Source organism: Bremia lactucae, linkage group LG12 (genome assembly GCF_004359215.1).
Source record: "Bremia lactucae strain SF5 linkage group LG12, whole genome shotgun sequence".
In the NCBI taxonomy this organism is placed as follows: Eukaryota; Oomycota; class Peronosporomycetes; order Peronosporales; family Peronosporaceae; genus Bremia; species Bremia lactucae.
Genome location: NC_090621.1, coordinates 4,441,257 through 4,462,965, shown reverse-complemented (window position 1 = coordinate 4,462,965; position 21,709 = coordinate 4,441,257). Strand labels below are relative to the sequence as shown.

At 44.9% G+C, this 21,709-nt stretch overlaps 4 protein-coding genes across 4 annotated transcripts; 2 read left to right on the top strand and 2 right to left on the bottom strand.

Annotated features, from left to right (window-relative positions):
• Positions 1–1,347: 1,347 nt before the first annotated feature.
• On the top strand, positions 1,348–2,373 carry CCR75_002787 (uncharacterized protein; the record flags this gene model as incomplete). Its single annotated transcript, XM_067960884.1, has 1 exon — positions 1,348–2,373. One exon carries the CDS (start codon positions 1,348–1,350, stop codon positions 2,371–2,373), a length of 1,026 nt encoding a protein of 341 aa, XP_067820754.1.
• A 692-nt stretch (positions 2,374–3,065) lies between these two features.
• CCR75_002788 (uncharacterized protein) lies at positions 3,066–4,652 on the bottom strand (the record flags this gene model as incomplete). Its single annotated transcript, XM_067960885.1, has 2 exons — positions 3,066–4,277; positions 4,359–4,652. 2 exons carry the CDS (start codon positions 4,650–4,652, stop codon positions 3,066–3,068), a joined length of 1,506 nt encoding a protein of 501 aa, XP_067820757.1.
• A 14,898-nt stretch (positions 4,653–19,550) lies between these two features.
• On the bottom strand, positions 19,551–20,295 carry CCR75_002789 (uncharacterized protein; the record flags this gene model as incomplete). The annotated part of the gene is made up of 2 exons (XM_067960886.1): positions 19,551–19,935; positions 19,999–20,295. The coding sequence occupies 2 exons, from the start codon at positions 20,293–20,295 to the stop codon at positions 19,798–19,800; spliced, it is 435 nt and encodes a 144-aa protein (XP_067820758.1). The 3' UTR covers positions 19,551–19,797.
• A 148-nt stretch (positions 20,296–20,443) lies between these two features.
• On the top strand, positions 20,444–20,852 carry CCR75_002790 (uncharacterized protein). Its single transcript, XM_067960887.1, has 2 exons — positions 20,444–20,539; positions 20,609–20,852. The coding sequence occupies exons 1-2, from the start codon at positions 20,449–20,451 to the stop codon at positions 20,749–20,751; spliced, it is 234 nt and encodes a 77-aa protein (XP_067820538.1). The 5' UTR covers positions 20,444–20,448; the 3' UTR covers positions 20,752–20,852.
• Positions 20,853–21,709: the final 857 nt, after the last annotated feature.

Below are 21,709 nucleotides of genomic sequence, written 5' to 3'. Positions count from 1 at the left end.
TCACCCCGCATGAATTGTTCCTTCATGCGATGGAATTTAAAATGATGGATCTGACCAATCAAAAACATTTTAAAAATTAAGTGGTCATTTAGCGACCACTCCATCTAATGACATTCAGAGTGATTGTCGTTTAAGGGAGGGGTGATGTAACGGGGTGTATCGTTACATGAAATTAACACTTAAAGGTTGTTAATTAATATATTATCTAAAAGGTAGATAATATTTGGAGGATATTACTTTATATAGTAATGTCCTGAATTCTTATCCATAAATAGGTATAGACCATTATGTCTATTTATTCCGCAGACTAATCAGCTGTAGAAGTAATCAAAGAGAGTTACAAGATAAGATAGATAAGAATTCATTTACATGTTTAGTATTAGTTTATAGTTAAGTCAGCATTTACAAAGATAGATTAAGAGACACTTAACTATATTAATACAGTTTTCATTTTACACTCTTAAGTTAACTCGTCTTAAGAGAAGTCTTCCTCTATACGTACAGTGTACGTCACCTAACGAAAGGCACCACTCACAACTGAAGCAGTGTGAAGTGGACTTGTACTGAAACAGTACAAGTCGCAGTGCCCCGTTACACTGGTTAAGTGTCGTCACGGGAGCGGTAATCCGTCTCCTCGTGCGCACTTACCAAGTAGGAAGTAGTTTTCAGACTGATTATATTTAATAGAATCAAATATAAATACCTATTTTTACCAATTAAAATGTCATCTCTATAGATAACACTTAATATGTATTGCGAGCGTATCTTTCAAGATACCTCGCGTAACGGATGACGCTAGCCGTCATCCTTCCTAATGTGAATGCACCCATGTGCATCACATACACAAGGGTTGGTCACAAATGTGCATCACATACACAAGGGTTGGTCACAAATGTGCACCACACCCGAGTGCTAGGTCTCATTACTATTATTTAGTAATTGACCATCCCCTTAAGAACAACAAGTGTACTTAACGGGGACTGTGTAACATTAGGGCAACCTTAATCCGTTTCACATTCGGCAGTTTGTTTTTTTTAAATATCCAGCTTTCTGAAGTGACTGTCGAGGCAGTAACGTCTGGTCAAATCATTTTGAACGAATTAGCGATCGACAAATCGGTGTGTCGGCAGCGAAAGATGTGACAGATGGATCGGACGTAATGAGCTCATTATAGATGAATCATCTGGTTGTGATATCGCAGATATCGCAAGTTTCGAGCGATATCTCTAGCACGAATCAGGTGTAGCCAACGAATTGCATTGACTGGCTGGCGAACATTGCATTATGTAAAGGCACAACGAAATATGCGACTTGTAGCTGCACATTTGATTAAGCGTCGTCATTAAAATGGGGCTCGTGGTTAATTGCTTAAACATAGGCGTCAAGGGTAGTCTTCGCTTGGTGCTTGGTCGCGAGAGTTATGCTGCGGGTGAAGTAGTGAAAGGTCAATTAGTGCTGCGTGTCTCGCGTTACATCGAGTGCAAAGAGTTTTCGATGCATGTGGTTGGTGCCGAGATCGTTACGTGGACGGACGGAGCTAGCAACACGCTTACGCCCTACAGAATGCGTGACGAGTTTTTTTATGAAGATATGTATAATGTTGACCCCATTCCGCGAACGTTAGAACCTGGTGAGTTCCATTTTGGATTCAGCCTCCCGCTTAGCGATTCGCTTCCCCCGGTGTTTCGTGTGGCGGAAGGCTCTGCAGGTGCCATGCGCAACGTGCATGCCACTGTAGCTTACACCATCAGAGCCCGGCTAAAATTGCGAGGCAAAGTGGCGGCAGTAATCGAAACGACCCACGATCTCGCGGTGTTTCGGCCGTCGCTCTGTCATCCCGTGCGCTCCCTGCAGAGGTTATCAGCTGACGAAGTGCGACTGCTAAGCCTTATCAAGTCTAAAGGGACTTGCGAAGTAATGGTAACATTAGACAGAGACGTTCAAATTTCCGGATTGACGCTGTCGTTACAGGCACGTATCAGCAACTATTCGTCCCGCGACATGCACAGCATCTTTGTGTTAGTACACGAAGATTTGACGGTAGAATTACCTCATCGCCGGTTAAACAAAGGCACACGTACTGTGTGCACTCACGAATATTCCGGTGTGGCTGCAGGCCAACTCACGGATAAGGTTTTGCACCTGCCGCTTATTTACGATGAGAGCAGGCAACCAGTTGCTCCTACGAATAGCGCTGCGTTTATTCGATGGCAATATCGATTGGAAGTTAAATGCCGGTTTTTGCTTAGCAAAAGCGTGAAAGTGGAGATGCCAATTATAATTCTTCGCAATGTCGGAGCACCACCAGCTTCCGTAACTGTTTTTACAAGCTCGCCACCAGCTTTGGTTGGAGTAGGTATCGATCAAGAATAGAACACGAGAGCATAATTCAACGCTGTTGTGCAGCATTAATAGAAACTTTATAAAATAGTATTTTTGCTGATATCTGGTTTTCAAGAGATTGGGCTATTTGATAGGATAGCACATAAGCTGTTGAATGAGCGAAGGCCTGCGCTCGTTGCTGCTGTTCATTTGGCGTCATAACGTCGTAAATTGCGTAATTTCGAATGTCAATTGTCAGCCAAATCTTCAGCTCGACGAATTGGGTGCGATAGTGACACTTGCGATCGCGTACAAGCTTTGACTGTTAGTTCATCGAGTTTACAAATCACGGCTTCGCACTTCTTTCTCTAATGCTGCATCATCATTGGCGGTAACGTGTACTCAAAAAATATTTTTTACGCTGGTTACTTACATAGACGATGCAGAGCCATCAAGGCTTATTTACGTTTATCAAGGCTTTACGGTGTACCCGTCATCTCTTTTGCTGCTGTGAAAAACGTAAATCTTGGTAGCCATGTGAATAAAATTGGCAATTTCTAAGCAGGCGACGCTTAATTGCATCATTGATGACCAGCAACATGAGTTCTAACATCGGGGGCAGTGATATGAATTGCAAAAATGCAAACTGATTGAAAATTTAAAATACATGCTACAACAAAAACTCATTTGCCAACTGGCCCGGCATCACACTCGCTTATTTCGACCAGCCTAGAGCACATTGATCACCAGGAATACGACGAGAGAGAGAAAATAGGACCAATCATCATACTTTCCCACTTAAAAACAATCGAAAGAGTGTTCATGGCAAGCGTGGCAACCGACTTAACGTCCCCGTGGTCCACGTAGCCGCCGTACTCGACCTGCGCTCGCTCCTGAAAGCTCAATTGATCCCTGGCCAATCCATCATCAACAGGATCAAACCTAAACCAGCCTGAGAGCTCCGTCCACTGCACGATTCTGCCATCTCGACTCGAACAGCTCAAGGCTGGATCTGTTAAGTTTTCAGGTGCCAACGACTGCACACAAATGAAAAAGCCTTGCCGAGTGCGGACGCGAAACAGCAAATGCACACATCGATAGATTGTCGTATCGTCTTCGCTTCGGGACTCTCGCAGAGCAACAATCGTGTCGTCATTCACACACTGCAAAATGCGGAGCGAAATGAGGCCGCGGAATTTGGCTTCAATGCATTCAGGGTCTGACAAACACTGCCACGTGCGCATCATTAATTGGAGGGCATTTTGGTTTACAAAATTCTTGCGCAACGAGAACTTTAGGCCCGTTCCGTCCAAAAGCCGCTTGTCCTCCCAGCCCATGATGCTAGCTCCCGAGCTGATGGCCGTGCCGCACAATGCGAACGACAAAATGGAGCGGTAGATATCATTGACGAGACTGGACGACTCACTGGAGCTCAGCGGCTTGTAGCCAAGTTGTTTGCGCATCAACATCATCAACGGCGACTTTTCCGTGGTCGGCGGACCCAAGAACGTCGGGCTCTCAATAGAAAATGAAGTCTTGGTCTTTTTCATCGCTTTTAATGGAGACACGTCGCAGTCAATTCCGTGCAGCTTATTAGAACTCACAGGCGGTGATGACGGCGATGTCACGAACAAAGAGGTTGCCGATGATGTCGTGGCCTCGTCTGAGTTGGTGCTGGAACAGTCTAAGTCGTTCGAAGACATGAAAGCCGCTCTTTGCGCGAGCGTCTCCACAGTTGTAGCAAAGCGCTGCCGATTCTTTAGCAGCAGACAGATTCTTGTTGCTTCGTAACTTAGTTCCTCTTGCTCCCTTCGAAGGAGCACGTATCGTCGCTGGATCGAATCGATGGACTCCCGTTTTGACGCCAAAGTATTCATTTGGCGCCTAGAAAGCGAAAGCTGCTCAAGTTGCTTCTCAAGTTCGTTTACCGTTTCTCTTAAGCCATTCAACGCCGCCTGCAGGTAGCACAGAAACGTCAATAATTAATTACTTGCAGAACCAACTCCAAATCGCTTCATATTCTGACAAATTCTGACCTTGTTGCGATGATAAGCACGCTTCACGACCTCGCGATGTCTAACACGCCGCTCCAAAGCCAAATTCTTTCCCTTAGGCATGTCGTTGGCACATTTCTGATGCGTATGCGCCGTCACGTGTGACGACGAATGCGAATCTTGTTGCACTTCGTGTATATCCACATCATTCAGTCCGTCAGCTCCCGTGAGAAGAAGAATGTCTAGTATTTCTTGATCGTCCGAGCTCCAGAGCACAGGTGCCAACACGCCATCGGGCCCGTGGATACTGGAATACTCGGGTATTGCCACTTGCATATCACAGATACAAGAATAGTCAGCAATTTCTTCATAAAGAAGCTTCAATATAAAACGTTCTACGTTCCATTGTAATTGTCACGCTTTTCAGCGAATCGACAAACACCTGATCCGACTACTTCAATTTGGGGCAAACATGCTCGACACACGTGTCTGTATTGATTGATATAAAAACGTCATTTAGATATTGGGAAATTATATTGCCACCGACTTTTTAAATTGCTACCCGACCCCATTGGCTACTGTCTGGCAAGCCCATTGGCTACTGTCTCGCGTCCCGTCTACAACATGTATGTACAGTGCCTACCAGACGTGATGAAACGATGCCAGATTTAATTAGTAGTCACATACAGAACCGCCTTTTTTGAACCCAGCATCACTCCATCAATACTCGTAATTCTGTTCAGATTTATGATAAAATGCTTTCGAAATTGGCGGCAGAAAATACTTTGATAATTCAGTTAACTGCTAAAAGGCCTATGGAAGGATGTGTGAAGGTTGAAAGGCAAAGGAAGTGAATTTTCAACCAATCGATTAGTAAAAAGTTCTAAAATGTACTGCATTTGCTTTGTCTAGTAAGGCCTCTAACGGAGTCCTTCCGTTTAATGCATTTTTTTGATTTTGCACTTAGCGTTGTAAATCTCACGCGCAGTTGACGTGCTGGTTGGCCTCAATCTGGAGTCTACGCAAAATAAACCTCGGCGCGATGCCTGCAAGGTTCTGGCGTTCAATGGTAGCAAGATTCGCTTGCACAGGCTTGCTCCTTATTCTAGGGTATAATGAAGTATCAGCAGCCTCAGGTTATGCCCTGCGTACGAAATCTTGAGCGACCATGTGTTGTCATCAATTGCGTCCCTTATTCCCGAGCAATCGCACTTGAGCTTGACCTGGAAAGGGCACTCAGATTTCCTGGATTTTTGCACTAGCCTGCCGTCTTCGTGGGCTTTGCTGATGTATCCTCCGTGGTGTTAGAAGGCATAGATCACGTCCTTCAACGGCTTGTCAGATCCTTTACCAAAGCGGTGAGAACGAAGTTTCACCAAGTCAAATTGTTCCATCTCTGCGTGCTCAAACATGGCCTGTTCTGCAGCCTCGACTGACGGGTACGTGAGCTGTTGGCAAAGGGCAGTGGCGATTTTGTATACAGGTTTAGTAGGGAGCGAATCTACGAGATATGAAACAAAATTTTGTGTTCTGCTTCCTATATCTCGCGTGGTAAGACGGGGGGGGTCATATTGCCCCGGCCAATTGAATTTGCCGTACGTTTATTATGTGCCTATGGATCCCCGAGCCAAAAAGATGGTACTCTTGGACATACTATCTATGATTATGTCTTTTTTAGGTATCGACGTTTGAGCCGATACCGTTGCAGCATTCAGTTGATTCAATGCGTGCACTATCCGCCAGCCTCCTGTCGCCTTTCGCACACAGAAGGTCGGAGAGCTATGTGAGGATCTGTCTCTCTCTTTGCGCGCGTCCAGCGCTGACTGGACCGCGGAGAAAGTAGATATAATGGTCTATATATACCAATGAATCAGTTATTTAAATATTACCATGTAAAGTAATATTCTCCAAATATTATCTACCTTTTAGATAATATATTATTTAACAACCTTTAAGTGTAAATTTTATGTAACGATACATCCCGTTACACATCTATGGATCTGATGGATGAATTTTATCAGATCCTTATACATGAACGGGAAATCCCGTAAACAGCAGTGAGCACTTTCAGTGGGATGCTCTGGGAATGGCTAGTAATGCCACAGGGGCTTAGTAACGCCCCTGCAACATTTAACAGATGCGTAACGAATCTGTTGCAACCGGTGCGAGAATTTGCATCGAGCTATTTTGGCGATGTATTCCTCCATAGCCAAGCTATGGACAGAAATACGGTCGTGGAAGCTCATAAAACTCACGTTCGTCAAGTTCTTACACTTATGCGAAAGCACAAAACGTATGCAAATCTCAAGAAGTGTATATTCGCTGCAAGCGAAATACCACTTTTTGGGTGCATCGTCGGAAAACACGGCGTGCACCCTGATCCCGAAAAGATCAAGGCAATTACGTACTGGCCAATTTCAGTCGATGTCAAGGGACTTAGAAAGATCCTTGGTTTAGCGGCGTACTTGCACAAGTACTTTTCAATTATGCAAAGATGACAGTTTATCTCTCTCGTCTCTTGAAAAAGGACAAGAATTGGCTACGGAACGCAGATTGTCCGCGTTCCTTTGAAGGTATCAAGCAAAGCTTGATGCAATTGCCCATCTTGGCGATTGCAGATCAAGACAGATCATTCCATGTGGTCTGTGACGCCAGCGATTTCGCAATCGGCTGTGCGCTAATGCAATACGATACAGACGGCGCGGAGCGCGTCGTCTGTTACCAATCGCGTCAGCTGCAACCAGCTGAACGCAATTACCCAGTGATGCCAAGGAACCCCTTGCCATGAAATAAGGATTGGCTAAGTTAGAGTCTATCTCCTCGTAGATAGACCGTTCATCGTATATACGAACCATGCGTCATACGCACAGCCTTTAACAGCCCACACCTCTTGCAAAGAACGGCAGGTGGCTATCCTACTTCGCGAAGTGTACTTTCTCCGTGGAAAATAAACCAGGACGACTTAATTTCGTCGCTAATGTGTTGTCACGCCTACCCGATATCGATCCGGCTGCGCATTCCCACAGTGTAATAGTCTCACTGTTGCAACACTCGTTTCAAGTGTTCCGTCATAAACCTTGTTTGATGACATAAAGAAAGCCAACGCTAAGATAAGAACCTTCTGTGTTTAATGGATTATCTGATGAATCTATCCGATAAATCTTTTAAAGATTTACCGGCTTTATATCGATCGTCATTCGATCGATACACAACACGCAACGGCTTATTGTATTACACAGCCGTTGCTGGCGACACTCCACGTGTCGTCGTCCCAACTCACAATGATTTCCGCTTGCGCATCATGTATGAGTGTCACGATGCACCAACAAGTGGGCATCGTGAACGTGAGAAGACTTATCTTACAGTAAGTCGCGACTTTTACTGGCCCCGCCAGTATCAGTTCGTGTATAAGTACATTCGTGCTTGCGAGGTATGTCAACGGGTGAAGCCTAGCCCTTCATCCCGTGCACCTTTTCAACCTCTACCGCTCTCGGCAGAATGTTGGCAGTCCGTATTCATGGACTTTGTCTTCGACTTTTCCGAAGACGATCACAAAAACAATGGAATCCTTGTTCTTGTGGACAGATTCAGAAGATGGTACATCTTGCTGCAGTACCAGAGTCCCGTGTCTTTATCAACACGGTATTCAAACTCCACGGGTTACCACGTGAACTGGTCTCAGATAAATCCACGGTTTACGGCGGACTATTGACAATCCGTGTTTCAATCTCTCGGAACGAGGCTGACTATGTCAACTTCTGATCATCCAGAAACAGATGGTCAGACAAAACGCGTAAATCGCGTCCTCGAAGAGATGCTTCGAGGTTACGTCCAATCATATCCGAATTGGAGAGAGTTTTTACCGATAGTCATTTCGCCATCAATAATTCGGGGCATGCGTCTACAATACGCCGTTCTTTCTGAATGGCTTACGCCATCCTCGCATACCCACCCAATTAGAGGGATCCTCTAGTTTGGGGGGGACTCCCGCGAGCAAAACTAATCTGGCTCATGCTCATCACGCGTCGAAGTTTCCAACGACGCGAATGACGTCGATGTCGATTGCTTCCACAGATTTCATGGCAGTGCGCACAAAGCGCACTGAAAAGGACAAAACAAATGAGTCAGCAGAGGAATTTCGGCTGGCTCGAGAATCACTAATCCGTTTCGGTCAGGACTCCGTTGCTAACGTTGTGGACCGGCAGAAACGGAACACAGACAAACATGGAAGAGCGAATGTTCTTTTATTTGAAATTAATGACCTAGTACTACTCTCCACGGTAAACTTACCTAAGCGTGTAGTCACTAAGACTGGTAGCAGTAAACTACTACCCAAGTTCATTGGGCCTTTCCGTCTACTGCATCGCACATGCAATGCGTACACAATAGAATTGCCACGTAGGATGTTAACGCATCATACGTTTAACGTTGGTCGGCTCCGCCGATACCATCAGTACGCGGTTTCTTCCGAGGACGGATCTGACCACCCTTTATAAGAAATTCTTGTGGTCACGAACCTCTAGATTAAACATGAGAATCTGGTTCGAGGATTCTCATGTTGAATCTAGAGTGTTCTGATGCCTGGTCCGAAGATTCTCGAAACCGCGATGAGCGGAAGACAGCTCATCACGAAGAGCGTGATATTTCCGGTCGTACTCGAACATGGGTACGCACTCTTCGAACGATCTTCCGACCGTTCGATATAGTAAGCCTACACCGTCTGCTCCAACGAGCGACGCTTACCGCGCTCGTGATCATGTCCCTCCTCCACATCATAGAGAAAGAGATCGAATTTGTCGATTTTCGACTCTAGATCCGACACATGGGTCAGATCTAATTTTCCCTCCTTCGCCACAATCATTGGTGGATCCCCACGGTAATCAACGTTTCCTTGTGGAACGTATCCAAAACTACCGTGATGAGAAGCGACAGCGAACAAGTTATCTTGTTCGCTGGCGCGGTTATCGACCTTCACATAACAGCTGGGAGCCTCGTTTCCAGCTAATTGTTGACGTTGAGGGTCTCGTCCGTCAGTATGACAAGACCCATCCGATGGATCAGAAGGCCCATCGGAAAACAAGCACCCCTGGCGTGTAAATCGATTGCAAAACGTCAATCGCATCCCGCATCTCTATAGAGATGCGAGCCCTTCCCCAGGACGAAGAAAGGGAATAGACATTCCCTTTTACCCTCTTCGTGTTGCTAACACAACCCGGACAGGGATCACCCCACGTGAGGAATAAAAGTCCTGCCTCACGTGACAACCGATGCAATTTTTACCTTGCACCGGTAGGAGTTCGTTTCTCAAACTTAACGCGAATCGCATTAAGTCTTTGAAGCCAGGCTTCGCGTCCAATGTCTTTGACATTGCGAATGAACGCACTCTAGGCTTGCATCAGCGAGACTTTATCTCGCTTGTTTTTGCCACTATACCATCGATGCTAAAAAAGCATCGAGATAAAAATCTTCCTCAGCGCGAAAATTCTTCGCGCTGGGGTCAAGGCCATGTAGCTTTGTCGCAATAATTAAGGGATATTTATTGTGAGGAGTAATCTCACCAGACAGCTATTGATTAGCTGTTCGAGCAAAAGCCACGGCTTTTTCTTAGGGACAAGACGAGATATTTTAGTGTCTACGATACCCTGAGTGGTACCCACTGAAGCAGGGGTACCACTAGAACTTTTATTGCGATGGCTTACGCCATCGTCATCACCACGCACAGATATATGTGCGGGTGATGGCACGGGAGACGGTGCTGGCGATGAGGAATCATCATCATCGTCGGAACCGAACATGCCGTAGCCAATGCTACCAGCACATCTAGCGGAACGGGCCCCCTCATTCGAAGGCTCATAGTCAGCCTCGTGACAATGATAGGCGACTGTTCTGTTCTCCCCCAGTCGGCCAGTTCCTTCGACTTGCATTTGTTGTCGAACTCCAAAATGAGTGGTCGCATTCACGTGGTGTATCATCACGTGCACCCGCAATAGTTAGAGTTGCAGGAGAAGATGACACTACGGCAGACGGAACGTCTGCTGCAAGAGACAATAATGCGTAGCCCGCGGCTGCATGAACCGCTGCCGAAGGTGGCGCACTATTCGCATACCGGATGGACTTGTTATTCATGCGATAGAATTGAAAATGATGGCTCTGACCAATCGATATCTATATTTATTAAGTGGTCTTATAGTGACAACTCTATCCAATGACAGTCCGAGCTATTGTCGTTTAAGGGAAGGGTGATGTAATGGGGTGTATCGTTACATGAAATTATCACTTAAAGGTTGTTAATGAATATATTATCTAAAAGGTCGATAATATTTGGAGAATATTACTTTACATGGTAATACTCTAAAAGCTTATTCACTGGCAGATATAGACCATTTTATTTACTTTCTCCGCGGTCAGTCAACGCTGGATGCGCGCAAAGAGAGAGACAGATAAGACTTTTTTATTACCTGTTTCGTATTAATTTATGATTAATTTAGTATCAAGTAGGTAGAAACAGAAGAACTTAATTATATTAAATACACTTTTCTATAAACCCTCTTATAGCAAGTATTTTAAAAAGTCTTCCTCTGCATGTACTAGTGTACGTGAAGTGACGTGAGGCACCACTCGCACTGAGGCAGTGCGAAGTGGACTTGTACTGAAGCAGTACAAGTCAGTAGTGTCCCGTTACAATCACACCTCCAGTAGCGGAGCTACCTCGCTCCTAAAGTCGGAGGAAGACTTTCAGACTCAGAGAGTCGCGTAGTTCTATTGAACTAAAGTTATAACAACTAAGGGAGTCGTACAAGCTATTAAAGCTTAAGGAATCCTAGTTCAAGGGATTCAGGGGTTCGTAAAACCAAGTGGCAACTAGTGCCCAAGAGGATATACCTTCGAAAGGCTTCAATCTCTTACAGATCAATGCGCAAGCCTTAGAAAGGCACTTAACGCTTTAAGATCAAAAGGGGGTCTGCACTTCTTTTAATTATTTAAATCTAAAACCTTACCCTAGCTAATTTAACAATAGCTTTTGGCCGCCGGATTTATATCTGGCGGCGACCACATTTGTTACCCATAATAAATGCGATTTAAGTAACTAACAATTTAAAATTAGATTAAAGGGTATTTACCCATAAATAAATGTACCGCAACAACGGTTCTCCAATCAATGTGTGCCCCATTACACCCACCCCATCAGACTTTTGACACCGAGTGACAATATTCGCTTCATTTTCCCTTTGAAGTTAAAACCTAAACAGCTAACCGTTTGGTTGTGTTTTTCTTTCCTATGTCTCATGACAATCATGCGTGGTCACAGACTCTTAGCACCTTCCGCGACGATGAAAAAATGGTGGACCTTGAAAGTCACTCTCCATCAGAGGAGGACGAGAAAGAGCGTCGTTCTCTCACGCCTTCTCCTCCGGATGAAAGTCGGCTGGCCCCAAATCCGTTCCCTGAACGTGGTGCCGCTGATGGCTGAACTGTATTGAGCAGGACACGGGACTCTGAGTCCAATATCATTACAAATTCGCCCGATGAAGAGCAAGAGCGGATTATTCTCATAGAGGGAAGAGCTCGTCGTCGGGCTGCCGAGATAGCGAAAACTAAAGCTTATAATTAATATAGATTCACTCCGCTTTGTGCGGACGAGCGTCTCAAAGAGATAGCGGGTCACAGCTTAGGCACCTGGACCTCTGGTGACTTGGCGAGGACGCCGGAGGAGATCGCTGCCCGCGACGATCTTCATGAGCAATTCCTTACGCCAAAGGTAATGACGCCAAGCCAGTATCTGATGCGCTTACGTGATCAAGCCCGTGGGGTTTCGGTGACCTCAATAAGGGAAATCCGATCGTTTTGTTTAAAAACGAAACAAGGAGTGAAAACGAAGTCTCATTTGATAACTGGGTCCACCGGGCCCTTCTTAAAATTTGGAATATCAGAGAGTCTGTGGATAGAGGTGATGTTTGTTTGGAACGGAAGCTTCGCTTCGATTTCACTAAGCTTAAGGCCATAGGCCAGTTACGTTCGGCATTTATGCCACAAAACGAAAAAAGGCCTAGCCGATATTTCAGTGCTTCGGTTGACCGTACAACCATGAATCGAAGCCGCGCTGAGGCTACAGATCCACCTAATTCCACGTTTAGTGGTGGGAAGCGTCGTTTGACGTGAGTTGGCCCTGAGCTTGGCGCTCAAAAACGTCAACGGCGTACGGGCAATCTTGCCGAAGAGGTACCTCGAACTCCCAAGAGTTTTAAGAAGAGGGGTACCCTAGCCACTTCACCAGATACTGGTATTGACCGTTAGGACGACGTCGCTATGAAAGTTTCCCACATGAAACTGAAGGTTCCCCCGCGCATCAAGTAGCGCGTGAGGGGGCCGAAATTTAGGCGGAAGCATTTGATGCTCTACGGCACGAGGTGCAACTTCTTCGTGAGGTCCTTGTTCGGGTTGATAGCTCTTTTGAGGCGGTTAGGGACCGTCTTTCAACGCTGGAGAGTCAGCAGCCTCGTTTGTAGGGCCAGCTGGATATCCTGGTGACGATGCAGCAATCTGCGGCACGACCGCCTGTCTCGGCGCAAGCGCCTTCAAGTCCACGTGGGAAGGGTCCCGATATGACTTAAGCAAGCCAACGTAGAAACTGGGTGTGTACGCAGCTTGTTAGGAAGGTTTAGCGTATAAGCTAGGCCCTTCTTGGTCACGACCGTAAATGGTCCAATAAAGCGCGGGCGCAATTTAGTCTTGAAGACCGCGGAAACCAAGTTGGTAGGTAGGTTTTTAGCGTTTAGTAAAACTCGGTCACCGGCCATATAAGAATTAATACAGCTTCTGCTTTTGGCATCTGCTACTTCTTATTATTTGTCTTGGCTATCAGCCATCGTATCCCTTAAATGTCTTAAGACACTAAATCGTGTCGCGAGACCCACCACCAAGCCCTGAGCCACGCAGTGGTTTCGTTAATGGAACGCGTGGGTGGGTGAGACCGGACACATAGAACGGAGTATTGCCTGTAGAGGCATGTACAGCATTTTTTAACGCAAACTCCAAAACTGGGAGCATTGAGCTCCAGCGCTTTGGTGTCTGAGCACACACGCTGCGTAAAACGTCTTCAATGACGCGATTGACACGTTCAGTTTGACCATCGGTCTGCGGATGGTCCGCAGTGGACATATCCAATCTGGTGCCATGCACTCGAAAATTGATTTCCAGAATTTACCCGTGAAATGGGGTCCCGATCAGAGACAATTGCCACTGGTAAACCATGTTGCCAAAACACGCGATCAATAAACAGCTTAGCTGTACCTTCACCATCAATGGAATGCGACACGGCCGCTAAGTGAGCCATTTTGCTCAATAGGTCAGCAAAAACACTATGCCGGAGTTACCGGCTGAATCTTTCGGTAGACCAAAAACAAAATCCTTACTATTGGACTCCCAGCAACCTATGGGGACGGGAAGGATGACCAGTGGCGCAGCAACATGCGCCGAGGGTTTAACCCGTTGGCAAGTTTCGCATGTGCGAACATATGTGCTGACCCATTTATAAAGTTTTTTTTGGGCCACCAATAACTCTGGCATACAGAGCCGTAGGTCTTTTCTCTACCGAGATGGCCACCAAGGATAGTATCGTGTGCCTCATATAGGATCGGTACTTCAAATCCTTATCATGAGGAACAACGACACGCGGAGGGTCCGCGATGTCTGTGCAATAAAGCAACAGGTATTTATTGATAGAAAATCTATGTAACCTTGCACGCAGACATGCCCGCAATTTATTACCTGAATCAGAGTTTTTTAAAGCTCGTAGCAGAGCTACACACTGATTATCCTTGGCGTGATCGAACGGATTAATTCAGTAATGGACAACACTATAGTCGTTAAATAAGAGAGCTCATAATCCGGCCTGCGTGATAACGCATTGGCCAAAGCATTCTACTTGCCAGGCTTATACTTCACCTCGAAGTTGTAGTTGGGTCATTCTATGTGAGACATGGGGCGACTTAGTCGCCGTGCGTTATGACGCGTGATCTGTAAATATCACAAACGGCTTAGAGCCGAGCAGATGAACTCTGAATTTGACGAGAGCATACTTCATAGCAAGTAACTCTTTGTCATGAACTAAGTAGTTCTTTTCCGCAGCTTTAACCTGTCTAGACTCGAACGCAATAATACGTTATGCACATAAACTTTTGTTTGTAACAGAGCACTGCCAATGGCAAAATAGGATGCGCCACAGACGACACTGAAAGGCCATTTTGGGTTTGGCAGTGCCAGAATCGGGGCATGGATAAGACTATCCTTAACTGCTCGAAAAGCATTATGTTCTGTGCTATTTCAGCACCATTATGTATCCTTTTTAAGGAGATTAGATAATGGCCTAGCCATATCAGCGTAATTTACACTATATATGTGTAAATTATTGGCGAGACCCAACCACTTACGCAAACCCTTTGGGTTTTAGAAATTGACCAATCTACTATGGCTTTCACCTTAGCGGGATCCGCTCCAAGGCATCGCTTTCCAGTGAAGCATCCTAAAAAAGGAATTTCGTCTGCGATCAAAATGCATTTAGATGCATTGGCATACAATTTATTTGTGCGCATACACTCGAGCACTGTTCGCAAATGGTCGACATAGTTTTCCATAACCGACCAACCCTGCTCCGCACGACTATGGACAAAAATGTCATCGAAATAAGTCTGTGCATAACCTGGATGAGGGCGAAATAGTTGCGTCACTAGACGATTAAACGTTGCCGGGGCATTGGAAAGCCTTTGTAGCATAACCAGCCACTCCCATAACATGCCGCTTGGGGTGCTAACCGCTGTAAGCGGGATATACTAGTTCGCATGAGCAATTGGTAGTAACCATCGACTTAGCCAGATCCACTGAACATTGCACATCCCACCATATTGTTCTGAAGAACATCCTTTCTAGGAATGGGGGTTTGTGCTGGTATAGTGACAGCATTAAGCTTATAAGATGCATGTACAATGCGCCATTTACCATTTGGCTGTTTGACACCATAAAATACAAAATATCTCAACAAAATGTGTCGGTGTCGAATGGGAACTTTTTTCTCGTACCATTCCAGCGTCGTGCTTAGAACGGAAGAAATCGTCAATGACGTCACACTACTCCCTTGGTAAAGGTCATTGTCTTGTGACACAGTTTTTGGTTCCCGGAACCAAGTCAATTTCATGACTAACACCTCTATCCGGAGGTAAAACAGATGATGGATTGGTACATGCCATATCTTGTAATTTCTTATAAATTGGATCCGCGGGATCTTTAAGGATCAATGACCCACTCCGCGCACTAAGTGCAGCTTTTGTGTCATCCAGGACAGCTTCGTCTAGAAGTGACGATGAGTTTAACTCAATTGTTGGTCGAATGACCACCATCTCAGAAAAGTCGCCAGCCTTTAAGGCTCGGCCGCACTCATCAATAGACATTACGTCTAGCTCTAAAAGAGCATGTAACGAAGGGATTGCCGTAAGGCTAACTTCTCCCTCGGTGTTACTGGTTACGCAATTTACAAGCGTATGCAATTGCTCGCTCGTATCGCTTTGTGAGGGTATTGACGCTTTGCGTCTCACCTGTCTCGATTTATAGACAATACGCCTTTTAGAGGCTGGGGCGTTCACGTCCCGAACTATTCCAGCCTGTATTGGTTCTATATCAGAGCTAGTGTCTAATTCGAAATCCGACAAGGAGTTAGGAAACTCAACTTCCTTATCCAGCGAACGTTTACGTGTCACTTCACGTGCATTATAAGTATTTGACCCAAAATGCATTGGCGAACCGCCAATAGTGTCACTATTGACACTCAGTATGGTGCCACCTCGGCCGACCACACTCGGTGAACTTAGACGTGCCAATCCACGTATCTCAGGGATATTGCACCCTTGCTGATTCGGCCTTAGGCCAACAATGCTTTCAGCATTCAGTGAATCGATATTAGAACGAGTGTCACTCGACGGAGTACGTGCCGTTCGACTTATTCTGCTGAGTCGGGCTCAGAATTAATGTTTTTAACATTAGAGTATATTAACTCAGATATGCCAATGTCTAAAACACTGACAGACTCATTCAATGATCCGCGCCAATAGCGCTTTTGTTGCCTAGCAAAGGTGGGTTCATGACTCTCCAAAACTTTGCTAGGAACATTGCGCGTGGTGCCTAAGGTCTTAGACCTCCAATCGATCCATGGCTCATGGTGTTCTAACCAGGCCATACCAAGGATGAGATCACATCTCGAATTAAAATGAAGGACGAGACAGCGTTCCATACTATCAAAATCCAGAAACTTTATACCTAAGTTCAATGGAACTTTGGGAATAGTGACACGAGTCCCAGTCGCTAAGCGACCAGTGATTGTATCACCTTCATGCGCTTTAAGCGCCTCAACGTATTGTTGACTACCTTCAAAGGAAAGGCATCGAGCATAATTGCAAGACGCTCCTGAGTCAATTAAAATTGACCACGGCTGATCATAGCCCTTTACAGTCACTTGAGCGACTAGCAAGCCAGGCTTGTACTCTCGCCCCGTGCCATTAAGCACAGAGCTAATTAGGGCTAGGTTCTGTTTATTTTCACCTCCTAGAGGTTTAACAAAGCCTAGGTCTTCCCCAGTAGGGCGTCCATACCTACTTGATATATTGATATCGACGTTTTCCCGCACCGTACCAGATCTCTGGTATAGGTCGGAGTTGGGGCTCTTTCGAACTTTACGCGAATTTCGAGGGGACAACCGGACGTAAATGTTTCGTGCTTCCGCACATATAAAATCTACGGATGGTCTTATGCTGTTCCACAGCTTGAAGCGCCTCATCTCCTTCCTCAACGAGGCTTAAATTTATGGGTTCCGCTCTATTAGACGGGACCCATGTGCTCGAAGAGCTTGTTCGGTAAACAGGCGGGCTAACGCGAGCAGACTTAAAGTCGAACTCGGCGCGTAGCCCTATGGCAACTGCCTCTTTGAAAGTAGCAGGATGATATCGAAATGATTCCGTCCGGGCAACGCCCTCATTGAGATTCCCCATAAAGATGGTTACTACAATTGCTTTTTGCACTGGGTCTTGATGCATAGATGCAACGAGAGTTCTCAACTCCTGGACAAAGTCCCTTAGGGTTCGTTTACCCTGTCGAGTCGATAGGAGCCGTGCTCGCATGCAAAAAGCCTGATCAGGCGGTGCAAACATGCTGTTCATTTGCTGTTTCAGCGAATTTAATGAGGGAAAAGCGTCGTTTATGGACGTGCTGCACGATAGTGCCCACTCCATGGCTCTACCTCCAAGTTTGGAAATCGCCATAGCCACCTTTTGCCGTTCTGTTAAGAACAAGGTGGAATCAATGGACATTTCCATCTGCTTAATCCAAAAAGGGACGTTTCTCCCTCTTTTTCCTCAAATGTCTTCACATTTACAGTTAGAGGAAGAGCCCTCGGCTCTGAGTCAGGTACAGAGATGTACCATCTTCTATTTTCGTGAGGGTTTAGTCTTGCAAAGACTCAGGCGTAGATTGACTACGAGTGCTACCAGGTGTGGCGGAGCTACCTCGCTCCTAAAGTCAGAGGAAGACTTTCAGACTCAGAAAGTCGCTTAGTTCTATTGAACTTAAGGGTTTAACAACTCAGGGAGTCGTACAAGCTATTAAAGCTTAAGAAATTCTAGCTCAAGGGATTCAGAGGTTCGTAAAACCAAGTGGCAACTAGTGCCCAAGAGGGGGATATACCTTCGAAAGGCCTTAATCTCTTACAGATCAATGCGCAAGCCTTAGGAAGGCACTTAACGCTTTAAGATCAAAAGGGGAACTGAACTTTTTTTAATTATTTAAATCTAAAAACCTTACATAAGCTAATTTAAATAGATTTTGGCCACCAGATTTATATCTGGCGGCGACCGCATTGTTACCCATAATAAATGGGATTTAAGTGACTAACTATTTTAAATTGGAAAAGGGGTATTTTGCCCATAAAGTAAATGTACCACAACAACGGTTCTTTAACCGATGTGTGCCCCATTACTCCTCTTAAATTAAATTAGGGAATCGCTACAGCCACTCACCCTAATTATCTACATGAGAGTAGTGGGATGGGCGTGACTGCCCTGGGCACATCAGAAACCGAATTTTCGCTTGACGATGTTAAATGCACGGTTTTTAATAGGTGAGGAAAAGCCAAGAGCGAACCCGAATTTGAAGCATTTCCGCAACAGTTGGTAGAAGTAAAGAAGAATAAATTTATCCTTAGCTTGGCCTCCAAAGACTAACTTACATGTATGCCCTTATTGTAACGGGATGTATCGTTACATGAAATTAATACTTAAAGGTTGTTAATTAATATATTATCTAAAAAGGTAGATAATATTTGCAGGATGTTACTTTATATAGTAATATTCAGAATTCTTATCATAAATAGGTACAGACCATTATACCTATTTATTCCTTAGACTAATCAGCTGTAGGAGTAATCGAAGAGAAAGTTACAGATAAGATAGAGATAAGAATTCAATTAAATGTTTAGTATTAGATTATAATTAGGTTTGCATTTACAAAGATAGAACAAGAGACACTTAATTATATTTAATACAGTTTTCATTTTACCCTCTCAAAGCTAGTTGCCTTAAGAGAAGTCTTCCTCTGCACGTACTAGTGTACGTGAAATAACGTAAGGCACCACTCGAAACTGAAGCAGTGCGAAGTGGACTTGTACTGAACCCCAGTACAAGTCGTAGTGCCCCGTAACACTATTATCGCTTATTACCAGCACAAGTTCCCCCTCGCTGCTCTTATTTTCGAGGTTATGACTTGCCAATCGTTGTGTGTTCGAGTCCCGGTGTGAGAATGAGGCAAATCTTAGTGGTCTTTTTTGTACGACACTTTCCTCTTGTTTCAGTTTTTGTCGGCTTTCGTTCGTAATTTCTTTGTTATAAAATTATCTTTTTATAAATCATGAAAGTACGCATATATTGCGAAGTCTTTCTGCAGACCTTCCGAGCTACTGAAGCTGGGAAGGCCTGCATAAAGGTTTTTCAATATATATTTTAGCTATCAACAAGTTGCTCCCATTACGCTACTCTCATACCTACAGAGGTAGATAATTAGGGGATGTGGCTATATCGGCTCCAAAATGTAATTTAGCGGATTTGAAGACGAAACTAAAAGAAACAGACGAAAAGGGGTGCCTATACCGGTTCAATGCGACTTAGTCGCCAAACTTATCGATCAAATGGCGCCATTTCTTGCGAAATTTAAGATCGCGTAAGATAAGCACTTTAATTATTCCCAAATATAAATTAGCTACTTATGTTCTGAAGAAAAATGTCTTGCTATTGAATCTAAAGCCAACACCATGCATTGATACAACACCATAGTTCAGCTCATTCCATTTTGTAGAGGAGAAAAGATTACAAGAGAAAAGAATAAGCTAAATTGAAGTGCTAAATGTATGACAACATAAACCCCGACCGATGCCGTGTCATCTAACGATCTAATACGTCGGTTGTACTAGCTTTACGTCTGCTAGCAACTCCTCGTAGGCTTCCTGTACGTTAAATCCCGCCTTGTTAGGCGTAATTAATATGCAGCTTGTGGGCCGCTTAGAAAGGGCCGACGCACCCAAGTCCACCTACAAAATACACATCCTGTTTGTAAGCACAATCAAATGAGTTAGGCAAATGCGGAGTCGTACCTTAGAAGGTGTGAAAATATAGGGGATATCATACTCCTCGCAGAGTACGGGAATGTGCGAAATGACATCTACAGGAGATATGTCGCCGGCAATGATACAAACACCTTTTTCGCCCTTTCGGATACCTTTGACGACCTCTTTTACACCGCGTTTGATGCTTTTAACCTTGGTAGCCCTCTTGACAACCTTGTAGGCGCGCTTTGTTTGCCTCTTGGTTGCCAGCGGTTTAGCAATCACTGATACATGTTTTATCCGCTCTTCATAGTTGCTGCAGCTACTCTTCTCGCTGCTTGCCATGCTTAGTGATTCAGAACCAACTGTCATGAATGTTGCTCCTATCGACAACAACATTCGGTCTACACTTTTTGTCTCTAAGGCTTTTTGAACCAATTACAGCTCGCCCGCGATTTTTGCGCTGTTTATTTACGGCAGTTTTCTTACGAGGCAGAAATGGGCTTCACTGGAATCACCGTAGGGACAATTTTTGGCTTATCTACTAAGCTCGGTAGCAACGTGCTGCAAAAGGTTCCGTACATGCGCCGTATGTAATCGCTTATACAATTAATCTCTACGCTTATTGTTTTTATAATAAGTCCGTCTATTGTATCAGAGCCGTGGGAGCACGTGCTGTTTATGGGCGTAGGTGCTTGTGTTGGCAATTACTTCCAGAAAAAATACTACCGGGACCTGGAAGAGGTGGAAGAGTTGCGAATGTATCTGGAACGCCGCGAAAACATGAAGAAGCATTCGTAGATGCGCCGAGATTGGTCGTGTAGTATATAGACCACGTCATCACAGCTTAAATAAAAAACGAAAAAAGGCTGCTTTTGTCTTTATGAACACCTCTATTTAAATTGCCATCGTTGACAAAGGAGTGCTGCGACCGCTGAGCGCAAACAGACGCTATTTATGCGTCACTTGTGATCCGGTGTTAAATAAAAGAGTATTCAGAATGGAGCACGCGTACTGTGGATAACAAAGAAAGCTTCGGTCGTGTCGCGACTCCTGCAAAGTAGTCAAAAGTGATTTAAATCATCTATCCACAACTTTTTTTCGAAATGACTTCGTAAGTCGGAGTCCGATAATTATCAGGCTTTATACGACGCAGTACATATCTGAACAAGAAGTTAATACGAAGAGATTTAAAGCATGTAGAGGGTGGCAGGCCAATCGACGTGGGTCCGGCCGAACAGAGTGACGTGTGAGATTTCGCAAATAAAGGAAAATATAGAGAATATGTCCAGGATAGTCTCAAGTCTCTTGAGCAGCTGGGAAACGTGTGCTTGAACAGAACAACACCATCGACATATAAAAGATTTCAATGCGCCATGATGAGGCTTTAATGAGAGATCAGCCCACTCCAAAAAATAAATGACATTGAAACGAGCTCCTCTGCTAGTGTTCATGTGCTACAACCCCAGTCGAGGAACGAACTAATTGGTGGCTCATACAGCGGGATGTCGGAGAACAACAGCCACAATACAGAAGCTGCTTCCTACAAACCAAAACGGCTTGGCTGTGGTGAGAATATCTACAGAGCCTGCCAAATATCTCTTGGGAACATAGCAGGGTGCATTACGTCATTATTTTGTATGACACTGAAGCAGGAAAACATCACGGACAGTCGAGAAATTTGCGACATATCATCGCGATGAAAGCCTTAATAACGATTTGTTGGAGGAGCTGCTGCTTTTTGCTGACGCAAATGTCT

Coding starts and splice junctions, on each gene's coding strand:
- CCR75_002790 (XM_067960887.1), top strand. CDS start 20,449: ATGGGCTTCACTGGAATCACCGTAGGGACAATTTTTGGCTTATCTACT. Junction 20,540..20,608: donor AAAGGTTCCGTACATGCGCC/GTATGTAATCGC, acceptor CTATTGTATCAG/AGCCGTGGGAGCACGTGCTG.